The 16,252-nt window shown below is 50.2% G+C and overlaps 1 protein-coding gene across 1 annotated transcript; it reads right to left on the bottom strand.

Moving 5' to 3' along the window:
* Positions 1 to 8,491: 8,491 nt before the first annotated feature.
* On the bottom strand, positions 8,492 to 14,752 carry LOC134148796 (kinetochore protein Nuf2-like). Its single transcript, XM_062591290.1, is given in 10 exon segments — positions 8,492 to 9,202; positions 9,318 to 9,438; positions 9,644 to 9,706; positions 11,014 to 11,110; positions 12,038 to 12,111; positions 12,353 to 12,450; positions 12,974 to 13,035; positions 13,665 to 13,741; positions 14,057 to 14,090; positions 14,700 to 14,752. Coding segments are annotated over 10 exon segments (699 nt in total). The 3' UTR covers positions 8,492 to 9,182.
* Positions 14,753 to 16,252: the final 1,500 nt, after the last annotated feature.

Raw genomic sequence — 16,252 nt, 5'->3', positions numbered from 1 at the left:
ACCCAGGACGCCTTAGTTTCTAGCATAAGTTTTGTTAACTGTTTTTTAATTTCACCATTCATTCGTTCTACCTTTCCAGAGCTTTGAGCTTTCCAGAGCTTTCCAGGCTAACTGGACGCTAGCCTGCCTTACCACTTCTTCATCCTTTCCTGCTATCAACAGATCATCCACATACTGTACTAACGTCACTCCCGGCACTTTATTATAGTCCTGCAGAATCTGTTCCAGGGCCTGTCCGAATAAATTTGGGGATTCAGTAAATCCTTGAGGGAGGACAGTCTATCTTAGTTGCTGTTTTCTATGGGTATCCGGGTCCTCCCATTCAAAGGCAAAATAATCCCTGCTGCTCTCATCCAAAGGACATGCCCAAAACGCATCCTTTAAATCTATCACACTGTACCATTGATCATCCGGGTGTAACTGATTTAACAGAGTATGTGGATTTGCTACTACTGGGAACCTAGTCACAGTTCTCTTATTGATTTCCCTCAAATCATGCACCAATCTATATTTGCCATCCTTTTTCCTTACTGGTAATATTGGGGTATTAAAAGGGGACATACAAGGTTCCAATAGCCCCTGTTGTAGTAACCTCTGAATTTCAGGTTTTAATCCCCGCCTGCCCTCTTCGGACAGGGGATATTGCTTAATTCTCGTTGGTACACCCGGGTTAGTTATAGTTACCTTAAAAGGTTTAATATTCAATTTGCCCACACTATCTGGAGTGTACCAAACTTCCGGGTTTATGCTTTGTTCATCCTCTATTCGGAGAGGACACAATTTAATTTGTAGTCTATTATCTATCACTTCTAAACTTATGCCTAATTCTATTATCAAATCTCTACCTAACAGGTTATACTCAGCTTCGGGTACCAAAAGTAAAGGTCCCACACCTATCCTGGAACCTGATTCGATTAATACTTCTTTTATAACGGGAACCCCAAATGGTTCTCCTTTTGCCCCAATTACTTGTACCCTTTCTGCCGAGGCCTTACACCCTAAAGGTAAGGTTTGGACCGTAGATCTTTCAGCCCCTGTGTCTATGAGGAATTCCATTTCCTCACGCTGGGGACCCACTTTTAATTTTATCAAGGGCTCGTTTTTTCTCGGGTCCCCAGCAAATAGAGCCCCTGGCACCCCTACTCATCCTTGAACATCTGCTCATCCTCTTTTCTCTGTCGACATTCTCTCTTAATATGACCCTTTTATTACAATAAAAACAGATCACATTTCTTTGTCCCTGACCATTTCTCCCTTCTTTTCTCTCAAGCTTCCCACGCACCATCCTAGGCCTTCCTCTTTGACCTTCCCGTACTGCTGCCACCATCATTCGTACTTGTTTCTTCTCTTTTTCGTCCTCTCTCCTAACATACACCTTCTGTGCCTCTCTCAGGAGTTCATCTAAACCCTTATCTTGCCAGTCCTCTATTTTCTCTAACTTTTTCCTAATGTCCGTCCAGGATTTGGCCACAAACTGAGTTTTAAGTAAGGCCCCTCCCACAGGAGTCCCTGGATCTAAGCCACTATACAACTGCAAGCTTTTTCGCAGCCTTTCTAACCATTCTGTCGGGGTCTCATCCCGCCTTTGCTGTTCATTAAAAGCCTTATTAATATTCTGTCCCCTTGGGACTGATTCCCTTATCCCCTGAATGATAATGGTTCTTAAGTCTTGCATATGACCGCGATGGATTGGGTCCTGGTTATTCCAATTAGGCGACTGCATCGGCCACTTAACATCTGCTGCCGGACCTTGCTGGTGTTGTTGGTCCCAGATTCGCATGCCAGCTCGCCTAATCATCCCTCTTTCCTCAAATGTGAACAGGATTCCCAGGATGGACTGTAGCTCCTCCCAAGTGTAAATATTTGGTCCTGGAAACTGGTCCACCTGCTCTGCCACTCCCAGTGGGTCTTCTAGTAGGTTTCCCATTTCCTTCTTAAAATCTCTCACGTCCCCGGAATTAATGGGGACGGCTACATATCCCGTCCCCGGTTGGGGTCCTCCCATAGCTATTTCCCGCAGTGGATATAATCCTCCTTCGAGACTTAACCCCTGTGCTCTAGTCTGACTCCTAGTTACTGGTCTCTGGGGACTAGGGTTAGCCTCGCCATCCGACTCCCCCGAGGACGGAAGTTCGGTCGGCCCGGGAAGAGAAGGGGCCGTAGGTATAGGAGGGAGTATATAAGGGGGTGGCGATAATGGGATCTCTAATTCTCGCTTCTTTTTCCCCCGCCCTCCTTTTTCTTTTAATGGGTATAAAAGGGTTCTCGCCTCTGGATTTATCCAGAGGTGTGCATACTCGCTCTCTTCTAAGCTGAAGGGCTCCTTTGAATTTACGTAACTATTTAGGGCCTGGCATATCCAGTCCTCAGATGAACCAAAAGGGAGCCAGAAAACACTTTCTCCTTTTATAGGTTTGTTGCCCCAGACTTCAATACAATAATATATCATCTTAACTTTACTTTTTCCCCGCCTAGAAGGGGAATCATCCCAATATTTAATCATCAATCCTAGTGGGCTATCCGGGGGAATGGGAGGTAAGCCTCCACTACAACTCCCCCACCCATGGGACCAGAAGGCTTACTTTTCTTCTGTCCCATCTTCCGGAGTACCTTCACACACACACACACACCGCTTCCCCCTTTTCGTGGCCCAGTCCCTCGCGGGATGTGGGAACCGCACTACCGAGGGGTCCGCACTCGCTTCGTCCTTACTGGACGTCTCTCACGTGTACTCCGGGATACCCAACCCCAACCGAATGGATCACCGGCCTATACTTACTCAATCCTGAGTCTTCATTCAGTCTTCGTGCACAAAGATTACTTGGGGTTGCCGGCTCCTTTTTGCTTGTGGCTAATTTAGGGTTCGTCGGTGAAGGGCTTGAGTGAAAATCGCTCTCGGCAGAGGCGAACTCGGCAGGGCGCCTCCCCTTCCGAAGAGCTTTTCAGTCCATTGCCTTCATCCGAGTCACGGCACCAAATTTGTCATAAGTTACTCTCTTGAAGGTTAATTCATACAGAGAGTTTGTTAAATCATGTGAACAATTTATTTAATTAAGCAGCCACAAGCAAAACAGCGCTGGGCGGCCGGGGAGTCTCAGCTCCGCCAACGGCGCGCGCCTCCCTCACACACAGTCCCCCCTTATAGTCTGCGTTGTAATCTCCCGGTGCGTCCCGCGCATGTGTGAGTTGCTGGGGGGGGTCGTCTGAAGCTCTCTGGTGGTCGTGGAGAGGAAGGCTGTGGTCTTCTTCTGTCTCTTTATTTTGGTTTGTCTCCTTGTGAGTGATCACAGGGGTTTGCTTATCTGTTGTGTTGACTCCCTTTTGGGATGCTGTTCTGTGAGAAAATTACAGGCGCCTGCTTATCTTTTCTTTATCCTTTTACCTTCAAAACCTCTGAGCAGCTTGTTGCTTACTTCAGCTCTTCATAGTCCTGCAAGATAGCTAGGGCCCCGACACCGGTTCCACAAGGGGTCATATAAGCTTTTGTGCTTACCATAATTTATTTGTCTGACACCATGTCTCGACCCTGATTGTTGTAAAACCTCCTCCTCCCCCTCCATCGGCTTATTCCTCCTTCTAAACAATGAACAAAGAGTTACAATTTATTACACAAATGACCACGCCTCGGCTTTTGACATTATTTGTGACAGCAACTGCATTTGCTCACACCCGCCCTGCACACACTTGGTGTCCTCATCCAGGGTGCACCTGCCTCGTAGGCCTACAGGCGTGCGCTTTCACTCCGACGAAAGCAGCACGGGCTCAGCAAGGCCGGTCATGTCAGTGTCCCCAAACTAGGTGGCTTTTGCAAGCTGCTGACATCACGGAGGTGTCAGCTGGCAATGAGCGTGACATGGAGACACTCTAGCCACCGCTCTGCACTTGCAGATCCAGAAAGTGGGTGAAACGCGGCTCCGCTTCCAGCCAGGCAGGCTGCCAAGGAGCCAGGTGAGCCACAGAAGCAGAGCGCTTCCCAACAGCCTTGCCGCTGGACATCTCGTCAGCATGGCTGCAATGACGAAACCACTTCCCTAGGTCCCCTCCTTTGCAGCTCCTCCGTGCCTGTCTGTCTGTACTCCCTAAGGGGCCGTGCACTCTGGGAGGTGTTAGATCATGTCTCTTCCAGGTGGACACCAGCCCCTGAGCCTCATGTTTCTTTTGGGGCTGGGGCTGGCATCAGAGACTATCAACTGCCCAAGCAGGTGCAGCTGTCAGTACCTGGAAGTGAACTGCACAGGGCAACAGTTGCAAGAGCTCCCTGTGACCATCCCACTGGATACCAGGCAGCTGATTCTGGCAGCAAACAAGATCTCATACCTGCCTGCAGTAGAATTGAGCTTCCTCGCTGACCTGGTCTATCTGGACTGCCGGGAGAACCTCTTGGGGGATGGTCTGGATTTCACTTTACGCATCGGGAAGCATAACCAGTAGCTAGGCTATTGCTACTTCTATAAAGTGCCTGCCCCAGCTGCAGGCGGTATCACTGCGAGCTTGTTATCACTTTTGTCACTGCGAGTCACAAGCACCTTACAGCTGCAGTGCCAAGAGTGAGGAGCCCGAGGAGGCTCTGGGGAGAGCTGCAGAGAAGGCTACTGCTCTGATTTTCCTGCCTTTTCTTCAGCTGCTCGATAGACTGTATCTTTTTGTTGCTGCTGCAGTATGGCTGTATCCATAACAGTCCGTTAAAAACCCCTCTCTCCGTGGAGATGTGTGAAGTACTCTGCTCCTGCCTCTGTTCTGTCCTGCTCTGCTCAGCCTCTCCAGCCCTGAGCTGCCCACCGTTCTGCCAGTGTCCCCTTCACCTCAAACGCCTCCTGCAATGCCTTTTTCCGTAAAAAATATGGCAGCTGTTGTGCTAAAGCAGATCAAAACGACAGTTCCTATAACCTCCAGCTATCACAGTGCTTCTAGCTGGCAAAGCAGGTACATTTGACAGGTTCTCAGGATCAAGCCGTGATCCAAATGCTCTGAACTCGGCAAAAGACTTTTGCTGTTCCCATGGGGGGTTCTGGTTTGGGTACCGGTGAAATGCGATTGACAGGGTGAAACAGAATGCAAGTTAAGACTGTGGTCAGAAAAGTGTCTCTGTATCCTTATGAGTGACGGGCTTCATACATTCCCACTCTTCCGCAGTTTATTGACGGCAGGAGCCTTCTTTCCTTACATCATCTGGCTCACCAAAATCCAGCTCTTTTCCATCTTATTGAGAGAGTACAGCTGGACCACAGATATTGAATATTCATGAGGCAAAGTAATCACTGGTTCCCTTTTTCACAGAAACACTAGTGCCGAGGGTAAAAAATTGTTATGCAGCTATGAAATTTGTATTTGATTTTCCAAATTGAAAAGGAACACATCACTGCACCAATGAAAAAAGCTTGATCCTCAGTAATTCACAATAAAATAATGAAGGAGAGCTGGGGGAAAAAAAAGAAATTTGAGAAAACCTGTCCATCAAGTAAGAAAAAGGCAGAAAAGAACCATAAGGAAGGGCAAGGGAAGCTGGTGTCAGGACAGAACAGAATTAGGGATGTCTGAGTATCTTAATAGGCGTAGTAAATGCCTGTAAAGGTCCTCATACAGATTACAGACAGTTGGGGAACAGTGTAGAGAAGTCCTACCCCTAGCAGCCGCCAGGTAGTTTGGAGATAACACGTGGAAGCCCTGAACAGGAGAGTAAAGCTCACTGCAGGCGGTTTGGAAGGCTACGAGCAGAAAAGCAAGTGGCAGCGAGGACTGGACGTCTTCGTGTGGGTCCCTGCACAATCCCGGGAAGGATGGGAAAGAGACCAAGGCACCTACTGAAACCTTTCTGATGAGGCTGGGAGGAGATGGAACAGACTGCGCCAGGGCTGGGAAGAAACGACCCGTCTCCCTGCTTCCACGTGTCAGGGCAGGGGAGAAAGAGCGGAAAGACTCAGCAGCAGCCAGCGGAGGCAGCTCCAGTTTCCTCCTCTGTCAGACTTTGCTGCTATGTCCCAGCGAGGTGCTGCGGGTGAGTCAGCACGAGGTGTTGTATTTCCTGGAACTGGTGTGAGAACTGGGTAAACTTTAATGCTGCAGGTAAGTGTATCCATGCTGGGAACCCCGGATCACGTGCGCCTATCTGCATCCAGGCAGGGAAAAGCAACTCCCTGTTTGTCAGGCTTAGGCGGCCCTAAAACGAGGGTTGTCCCAGGAGCTGACAGCTCTAGCAGAGGGACAGTGGGACAGACGGAACTGAGGGGCAATGCAGAGCACTGAAATCTGCTGCAAGCAGATCCCTGTCCCGGCCTTTAGAGAGCCACTGCAGCTTCACAGACCACTTTGTGCCAGTGTTTTACGCTCAGCAGGAGTTGCGCACGGTCGAGGCGCAGGCGGGAAGTTCCCACAGCTCAACGGCTTGGGGTAAGGGTGAACGAGCCCCGCAGTTACGCTCCTGACAGCGAGCGATAACAGCACCAACGGTCTCTGCAGCTGTATCCACTCGTCAACGGATAACAAAATACAACATAACACAATACAGTATAAATTGTTGCTCGTCCCTCTCCCCTGCTCCCTTTCCCTAAGAAGGACCACCCATCCAGCACTTCCAGCAGCGACCGACACGGTTCTGTCGCAGTAACCGAGTCTGTCGCACTGATTTCAAAACCCCCGGGGGAAGGAGGCGGCTGTGCTGGAGACCACACTGGCCTTCTACAAACACTAGGAAGAGACATTGCTTCCTACTACGCCCAGCCTTCACTAGCTCCAGAGGGAAAAACCAGCATCTGTTTTCTTACAGCCTAGACTACAATACGGCAGAGCACAGTCATTATTTCGGCGGAACTGAATTACTGAGGAGTTTCCTCTTTTTCTTTCACACAAGAAGCTCGGTGACCCCTAACTGCAAACAACCCAAGTTTCACAGCTTGACTCTGTGGATGCAGACCTCACTATGCCAGCATAAAACAACCTCTTTCAGCTTAGCCTATGGCATGTCAGAAGATGTTTAAGGTTTTTTTAAAAAAAATCACAAGAGCTTTTATATTAAAATGAAGGTGCTCAGTTAGCAGAACTCAACAATGCAGGTACAGCAGCTTGCCACTGCGGTATAATCCAACCGGCAGTATTTTCCTATCGTGACAATAACACAGAAATCGTTCTGATCATTCTGGCTACCTGGTTTGGCAAGGGACGGACTACGTATTTTCCCCCAGGCTCTTCAGGGAAAGGAGTGTGAAGTGCGGAGACATTTTTCAAAGGCTTTAGGAAACTCCTCCACTGCTTTTCTAGCAGGACTCCTACCCACTATTGCTCAGGGCACGGACAAGTTAGTCTTGCTTCTGCTTTTCCCTCTGCAGGTGCCGAGAACATCACCTGCTACGTGCCAGAAGGTCTACGCGGCTTGAAAATGCCCGCAGTGGAGGCACAGCTCCAGCTGGACTGCCTGATCCAACTGCACAAGCAGGACTACATCTTTCTGTGTCTCGTTGGCTTCTGTATATTCTCAGCTGGCACTGTGGCAGCCTGGCTGGCTGGCATCTGTGCAGTGATAGATGAACTCCACACTGCAAAAGGGGAGGAGGATGAAGAGGAAGACACAACCACTTAGAACGGGCCCTGGAGAAGCTTCTGAATGCCTGTCCCGAGACCTGAAACCAGGTCCTTCCTGTCCAATTTTGCAAATTGTGCGTCCCCCTCCAGAAGTGATTTTTGTGAACCAAAATAAAACTACAGGAGAACAAAGTCCCTGTGTTACAGTTTTGCTCACTCTGCTGCCTCCACATTTATTCTTCCACTGGGGCGCAGGAGATCATTGGCAAAATAGCGAGTGGCCACTAGAACTGTGGACAGTGCCTATCTGCCAACCAGGAGCATTAGCACTCCTCCTGTACCATATGACACCCGCTGAAAAGCAGGATCAGCATGGGGCCTACCACGTCCCACAAACAGGCTTGAGGAATTATGTCCCATGCACAGGAAAGGCCCCAGAACTGTGCTGTAGCCAGGGAGTTTACCTTTACCAAGGTCTTTGGGCCACAAAACCCAGCAGAGCTTGCTGGGACCAGCCCCGAGAGCTCACTGGTGCCCCAAAGAATCTGAGAATCTTCTGCTGTGCAAAGGCAGGTATATGAGCCAAGAGATTAAAAACAGGGTTGTCAAGTCAGGATCTTATATTTACATCTAGGCTCTAAAGCAGGGTGCTCCTGTCACCAGAAGCCCAGGGCTCCAGTTGGTGAGCAGTAGTGGGGGCCAAAGGCTGCTGGAAACCAGGTCACCTGTTTCCAAGCCTTAATGCAAGCACAAGAGTTTAAGCTCTGAGTTTCTGAAAAGCTTGCATGTGCCCCCCCCCCACCCTTAAACCTGGGCAGCTCAATAAGAAAGAAACAAATTTTCTCCCCAGAGAAACTATAAAGAAGAAGCATCCACATGTCGCAGTTAAATGCAGAGACTGACACTTTGGGGGAAAAATAATCTGGCATTTTTGTAACTGTTGAAAAAAAAGACGCCCCTCGGTTGGATCCAAAAATCGATTTAATGGCCTAAATGAGGATTTTGACCAGTCGCTAAAATTCCAGAGGCGTCTAATTCCTGTAGCAGGTACTTCTCGGATTCTCCTGAGCGCCCCACGAGCCCCTTGCAGGCCAGCGAGGGGCAATGCCAACACCTGCCCTGCGCAGACGAGCACCCAGATCCTTCATGCGCCACAACTGGCATCAGCAGGTAGGTTTGGTCCCGACCCTAAGGACTGCTCGGAGCGGGCCTCAATCATGCTGGATTAGCACGGGCTGAAGCGTTTTGCTCATTTAGGGCTTTCAGGAACCTGGGATCCCACCGGGTCCTGTTTTCTTCCTTTCTTACACCAGCAACGGTGAAAAGATGCCATCTGTCCTCCTGCAGTGGGACCCCACTACACCGCCACTGGTTTAGGAACATTTTGCATGTTTGTCCCCTTACAGACCTAGAAAATCCTCCTGAATTTTAAGGTTTGTATCATATATCGCTGAAGCTGGAATCTTTTAACATAAAACGTATTGCCTACACATTATCAAAGTATTCTTGGAAATGACTTGTGTTTTGATACCAAAGTGTATATACAGACCAGAATAAAGGGAGGTGCAAATAAGATCCTGTCATTTGCCTAACACTGCCATTTGCCTAGGGAGGTATCTGCTTGCATGAAAACACACAGCAACTCCACGTGCCAGACACTGGCTTCTTCATCCGACACCAGCTGGATCTGGTGAAATAAAAGGGAAAAGCATGATAAAATTCCATTAAGCATGCTAAACAGGCTATCTTATAACCATTACACTGTGACCTGTCTGTGGAGTGTGAATCAAAAGTGAAATTACCAAGAAGTGATCTTGCCTCTAATCCATAGGCCCCAAATAGGCAAGAGTGGACGCAGAGGCGCAGTCTAACGGGCGACAGACGTGTGTTTGTGCACGCGTATACCAGAGAAGTCTGTAAAGGCTAAAAAAAAAAAAAAAAATCACCAGTTAGTTGCAGTAAAGCTTATGTGGGAAAAGCAAAGCTGAAATAGTTTTTAAAAAGCTAAAAATCATCTCCTGAACTATCACGTTACCGAGCTCCAAGACTAACCTGATCTTAAAGGCAGAAAGATGATCAATTAGCTGAACTGGAATTTAAACTATAGCCTATATCAAGGTACACTCACCAATTTTCGGGTCCTCTCTGCAATATCTGACTTTTTTTGTGAGATCACTTCTTGCAAAGCTGTCTAACAAAAAAAGAAACAAAGCAACAAACTTACAACATGAACATCTTTTCAACTGCTACCTCCTTTACTCTTCCAGCTTAGACCTGTCAACAGAACAGACAATTGCCCTAGTGTGGGTTAAGACTCTTTCAGGGGAAGAGCTACCTTATACTAAGCTAATCTCCCAGATGCAAGCCACAGTTAAGGTCGTACACCTCACTGCTATTTAAATCTCACTGATAGTTTCTCTGGAATGCCACAACTAGCAGATAAAATAGCAGTCTGTAGAAACTTAAAATATAGGGAAGGAAAACATTGTTGAAAAGCCACTGGGAGCATCGAGGAGGCAGGCAGCCGTAGGTGACTTGGAGTAGGGGTGACAGATGGCACTAACTTCGGAAGGTTCTCTCCATCAGCGTGGGCAGGCAGCGCAGAAAACAAGAACACAGCCCATAGCTCCCAAGAGCCAAAACAGCTACCTCTGTACTACGCAGTGCTATCAGCACCCTTCTCTGTACTACCACGCCAAAGCCTTTTCGGCATGCTTGCATGTCTCACTTGCCATCCCAGCTCCATCCCTACCAGCAAATACTGGTGCCATTTTACTTCCTCTGCTCTCATCAGCCCTTGTGGTTTGTTACACACACCCAATCTTCTTTGCCAGAGGTCATGTTTTTACTTTGAGAAGGCCTACATTAATACACCAGGTCTCCAGTAATAAGAAGGTGAAACATGGTTAATATTAAAAGCAGACAGACGGCTTACAGTAGCACCTCCAAAAAAAATACTAACCAGATTTTCATTTCTCTGAAGTGACAGAAAAGGTTACCTGCGAGACCTAGAAGAAAGCTGCCCTTGCTGGAAAGTAGCACTCTTCCCTACCAACACCACCTTGGCTTTTTTTCTTTTCTCTCTCTCTTTTTTTTTTTTTTTTTAAGAGTCTTTCCTTGGGTAACCCTTCTTAGGCCTCAGTCTATTTCCCAACATAGTTCACCCTCAGTTCTGAGTAAACCCTTCATATTCTGTTCCTTTTAACAAGAAAAGAGGTGCCTCTCCATTCACCACAACAATGTATTTCAAAAGAAAAGACCCTAGCTCTGATTCCAAGCATGTTTCACATCACTTATGGGTAAACAAAGAGGTAAGGGGAGGGATTAAAAAGAATGTGGTGTTGTAATACCTTTTTTGTTTTAAATCAGAAAAGTCCTCTTTATCCTTCACAAAAGTAGGGGAAGGGGACAAAACAAACAAAACCAACACAAAAATAAGGAACACCTGTGATCAGAAGCTACAGCAGCATTCCAGAGAAAGGGGTAAAGAGATCATACCGTTTTCCGACAATAGTCGTGGTTTAGCAGTTGCTGCAATTCCTGAATGTCATCAGACAGCTGCCTGAACTCTGCTTGCTCTTCTACAGGAACAGTGCTAAGCAAACGTAAATAAATAAATAACACAACCACACACTGAGATATTGACAGTTTCAGCATGATTAGTGAAATCGATAGATTGGTGAGGCTAGAACAACCACTCCAGAAAGAATTCATCCTTAAGAGCTTAGACAATCAAAATGATGGTTTCAAATTAAAGATCCATCACAGTCTCTGAGCTACAAAATACAGTTTTCCTCTCAAAGCAACCAGGCACTCCCAAAGTCTTATTCTTTGCTCACAACAGCTCTTCTGGCCTCTCACCAGACAAGCCCCTCCTCTAACAGGGCACAACCCAACAGAAACTGCTTTATGCTTCCGGGCTTGCTTCCCAAAGAGGCTAAACAGCAAAGTCAAGTGCCAGTGGAGAAGCTGAGTCTGCGCAGACTAGGCTAAACAGGCTTGGAGGAAAGCTCAAAAATATTACTTCGCTTTGAGAACCAAGCTACAAAGCATGGAGGTGCACATGCTGAGAACGTGTGATGGGGTAAGGGAGAGAAGGTGGACAGTTTGAAAGAAGACTTCCCTAGGAAAGCAAGATATGTTTCACTGCCAGGAAACAAAGCTAACTACTGTCTCAGCTTACTGCCTCTACACCGTCTGCCCTTCACAGCAAGCTAGTCACACACACACCAAAGCCCACACCCATTACTCAAAGCAAGTACTTTTCGTCTAGTCCAAGAGGAACTACCACCTCAGCTGTCACAGACAAGCAGAAGGGAGGTAGAGGGGCCAAACTTCTGAGCACCGGTTGGGCTGTCCACTATCTACACCAGGTGCAGAGAAGCCTGTTGTTCTCGGTCTGCTCTATCAAACCACAAAGCTCAACTAGTAAGTTCCCAGTTGCACACCCCACACATGCACTGGGAACAGGAGAGCTAGCCAAGAAGGTTAGTGCAACTCAGCTCCTACTCCTTATACTCACTTCAGCTTCTCCAGCTTCACTGCTGCCTCTTGATTTGCTGTCTCCAGCTGTTGCAGTTACTCCACAGCTCATTTCTGCAAGTTAATTACGTGGAGATGTTTTTATTCTAGGGGAACACCGTTTACATTTTGGGTTCTCTCTGAGCTCTGCTAATCACGTATTTCACTTGAAACGCACCATCTCTAAACCCACAGGAAAACCCCAGCGTGTTTCTAAAACATGCAATTAAGAAGTACAACCTCTATGTTCTCAAACTGAGGTTAACATTCCTTATGTTTTAGCAAGCATCAGGAGTAACACAGCCCCGAATCTTACATAGTTCGCCTGTAAATCCAAGTAGACTCCACGGCGTGATTCTCGGAAATGTATAAAGTTGAGAATGCCACTCAAGAAGCAAGCTGTCCTCTTTGCTTCTGAAATTAGAATTGCAAGTCACCACTGTTTTGGTCTCCATGCATATTGCAATCACTTAGGAAAAGGTGGGCCAAGCATAATTCACAGAGGAGGCAAGGGATCGCAGAAACAGGGCTTGTCTTCCTCTGCCCCCCCAGCAGGAACATCAGTAACAAGCAAAACTCCCACAAGCTAAGACAGACCCAGAAGTGAAAGCGTTCTTCACAACAGCCTGTCCTAAGCTGTGCGGCGCAGCAGAATCGCCGCAGCTGGGAACCGCGGAGACGGAAGAGCAGCTTTCACCATCTAACCGCTCCCTGCGGAGGTATTTGCCTAAGGACTCCAGAGAGAACTCCACAGAGTTCAGGCTACTTTCCACGGCCACGTATTCCCACACCGTTTCAAGAGTGCCACAGCTTGATGGACAAACTACTAGCAGTCGAGTGCCAAGCAGGCAGGAAAGCAGCCTGCCTGTCAAGTGCCACCACCCCAATCCCCCTACACTCCCACACAGGACAGACAGCATCACAAGCACTTGCTTACTTGGACTTAGAACATCAGCAATCTCAAAGTCATTAACACGGCACACCGGGAGAAAGCGCTCCCTGCAAGGAAGCAAAACATAGATCTATCTGCAGCGACCATTGCAGTTTTTGTGCTATAGACGCTCACTCAAAAGAGATTTTCTCCTCTTACCCCAGAGCCCAGGTGCAGTAAGCACGCAACAGCAACAAGTCCTCTCAGGAGACTAACACAGTACGATCGCCTGCACAGATTAGTGTTTAACGCTCCCATCGCTGCAGCAAAGGTATCTCGAATTCGGGGGGCAAGTTCACCTAACAAGGGCTTCAAACCCCTTTTTGGGTATGATGATGAACTTCTGGCCATTCGCGGTACCCCCAGGCGCTCCAACCCGCCCTTTCACTCCCCCACCCTCTAAATCAAGTCACTAACGCAGCCTCCTAGTCCTCACAGTAAAGGTAACGCATCGATTTAGACAAAAGACAGCTGCCAAGGTTTTCTTTCCTATTACAACCTTGCTGCCTCTTGCTCGCCTGCAAATTTCATTTTGCTCCAAAACAGAGAGCACAGAGAGCGCTGCAGCCACCACCAGCTCACAGGTGCTCAAAAAAAAATAAAAAACAACCCGCCCTCATCCCCCCCCCCCCCATTCCCTCTGAACTGAAGCCTTGGAAGAAGTAACAACCGAACGGATACAAACTTGTGTACTTACATGTGAATAAACAAGTTACAAACAGGGAGAAAGCCTTCAAATATTTGGGGATACAGGATGTCAATGTTGACGGGCATCTAAAGAGGAAAGAGAGCAGAGTGAATACGCAGGCACAGCAGACTTCCAGAAAAACAGGCAGGTTTTCTCCACAACAGAACATCACTCAGACAGACTGAAGACACACCTGATGGTCTTGCACCCCTGGGGAACACAAGCTGCTAAGGCTCCATCTGCGGGACATGCATCTTCTCTCTAGTAAATTCCAAGCATGAAACACCCTCCCCTCCAGAAACACACACAAAAAGGGAGGGAGGGAGGGAGGGAGGAAGACAGAGGGAGGGAGGAAGGAAAGAAAACCTCCACATAGTCACTGCCAAGTAACAGAAACTCACCCTGGAGAGACACGTCCTAGGATTTGTCCAGAGGCTGCAAAACAAGGCCGTTGGAAAAATGCTCCCCGGACAGTGCCACCCAGAAGCCAGAACTGCTCCCTAAGCCTGCACATTTCAGCTTAAAAACCTCTCCCTCTCAGGGCAAGGAAACGCAGCCGACCCTAAGGAGACAGCGCGCTGCGGCCACGTCAGGCGCCCCGCACGCAGGCCGCCTCTCGCGGCGGAGCTCAGGCCCGAGTCGCACAAACACGAACCCCTTGGCAAGAGGAGCTGCTCGGCTCCCCCCACAACACCACAAGTCCCAGCTCTTCCTCTGCTACCTTTTGGCCCACGAGCTGACTCACAGCTCTGCTCAACGGACGCCAAAGGCTGCCCTCGCTTCTGCCAGCAGACTGCCTCGAGCACCGCTCTGGGCTGGTCGCGCCGTAAGAGGACGACGACAATCAACGTGACAGCGCACGAACAGCTGAGCTGCCACGAGCACGTGCTATCCACAAATGCCCCGAGACTACCATTTCCCACGGGCTTCCAGGAATAACTTCCCGCGTGGCGGAGCTACAAGATGCGCTTGGCCTCACCTCAGCAGGGCATCCGTTTGCCGAGGCCACCAGCCACAGCCGCCCTCGGACGCTGCGCGGCAAACGCACGGCTGCAGCGGGCCGAGCTCCGCAGGCAGCGTTCACTGCCCTTCTCCATGGCGCCCACGGCCCCTTGGAGCTGGCACCCTCCTCCCACCGGGGCCAAAGGCAGAGGCCCGGACAGGGCAGGAAGCGAGGAGGAACCCTCACCCCACCCCACCCCCTAGAAGAAACCAGCCCCAAAGAACAAACCCATCAAAACAAAGATTTTTTTTATTTAAGAAAAAAGAGCAACTCGGATGCAGCACACCCAAACCCCACTCTTTTGAGAAGCGCCTTGACCTGAACCAAACTCCCAGAAAACAGGCAGAATCTTCTTTGATTCTCAGGTGCAGTCAGCCGTGCCACAGCAACTGTCCGCACACACATCATACTCCTGCTTCAAAGAGGTCTCTAGCAAAGGACCTACTGCAAGGACTATGCCACAATACTGCACTCGCATCCCTGCCTACGCACACACAGCAGCCACTTCCCTGGACACACACACAGCAAATCCCCACGCTACACAGTGCCTCCAGCGCTCTGGGCTTTCTGCAGCACAGGCAGGATTTCCAAGCTCCTCCTCACTCTGTCAGCACGTGGAAAACCGTACCTTCCTGGCGGCATCCTCCTGACCTCACGACACGCAAAGGAGAGCAACGCTTCAACATTTCATCTCTACAGCCAACATTTATTATCTGCCCCACACGTTCCACTGTACGTGAGCCACCACATTGCACGCAAACCATGTAGAAATGCTCCAGGCAGATCCCGTACACCTTCTGCAGGATTCTCATGAAAATCATGTGCGAGACTTCAGGCTGCGAAAGCAAAGACACAAACCAGCGTGTCACCCGCACCGCGCAGGGCTCCCGGGCCGCCCGGAAAAGCAGCCCCGCCGCTACCGCCCCGAGGCGAGGGAGCCGCGCGGCACCGCTCCGCCGCGCTCCGCAACACGAGCGGCGGCACCGCGCGCTCTGACAGCTGCGGGGCACCGGCCCCCCCCGCCCGCCCGCGCCGCGGGGGGCCAAAGCCCGCGCGTCGCCTCAGCGCCCGCCCCGCCCTGCCCCGCCGCACCTTCGGGCCGGGGAACAGGTCGCCCTTGGCCAGGCTGCGGGCTTCGGAGCCGGCCCGGACGTGGCCGCGGAGGCAGGTAGCGATGTCGGCGGGGCTGCAGCGCCGGAACGTCAGCACCTCCACGGCGGCGCCGCCAACCGCCGCCGCCAACCGCCGCCGCCCTTTGAACCCGGCGCCGGCCCCGCCCCGCCCAGTCGTCACTTCCTCCACACCCGGACCAATCCCCGCGCTCCGCCCCGCCCCCGCAGCCAATCAGCGGCAGCCGTGCGCGGCGGGACCGCCCCCCGGCCCCGGCCCCCTCCACGCGCTGCGAGGTCCCGGCAGCAGGAGGAGCAGCGCGCCTGCCCGGCGATCCCGGGCTCTCCAGCCACCTGCTTCTCCAGCCTGGAGAGCGCTCCTGCACGCTCCGGGCACTGGGGAGGCACGCAGTGAGCCCCAGGGAGCAGCTCCGCGCGGTGGGATTCAACTCCGCACCCTGGCACGCGTCCCACCCCGCTTCTCC

This window comes from Rhea pennata, chromosome 18, assembly GCF_028389875.1.
Source record: "Rhea pennata isolate bPtePen1 chromosome 18, bPtePen1.pri, whole genome shotgun sequence".
Classification (NCBI taxonomy): domain Eukaryota; kingdom Metazoa; phylum Chordata; class Aves; order Rheiformes; family Rheidae; genus Rhea; species Rhea pennata.
This window is presented reverse-complemented; position numbering and strand designations above follow the sequence as displayed.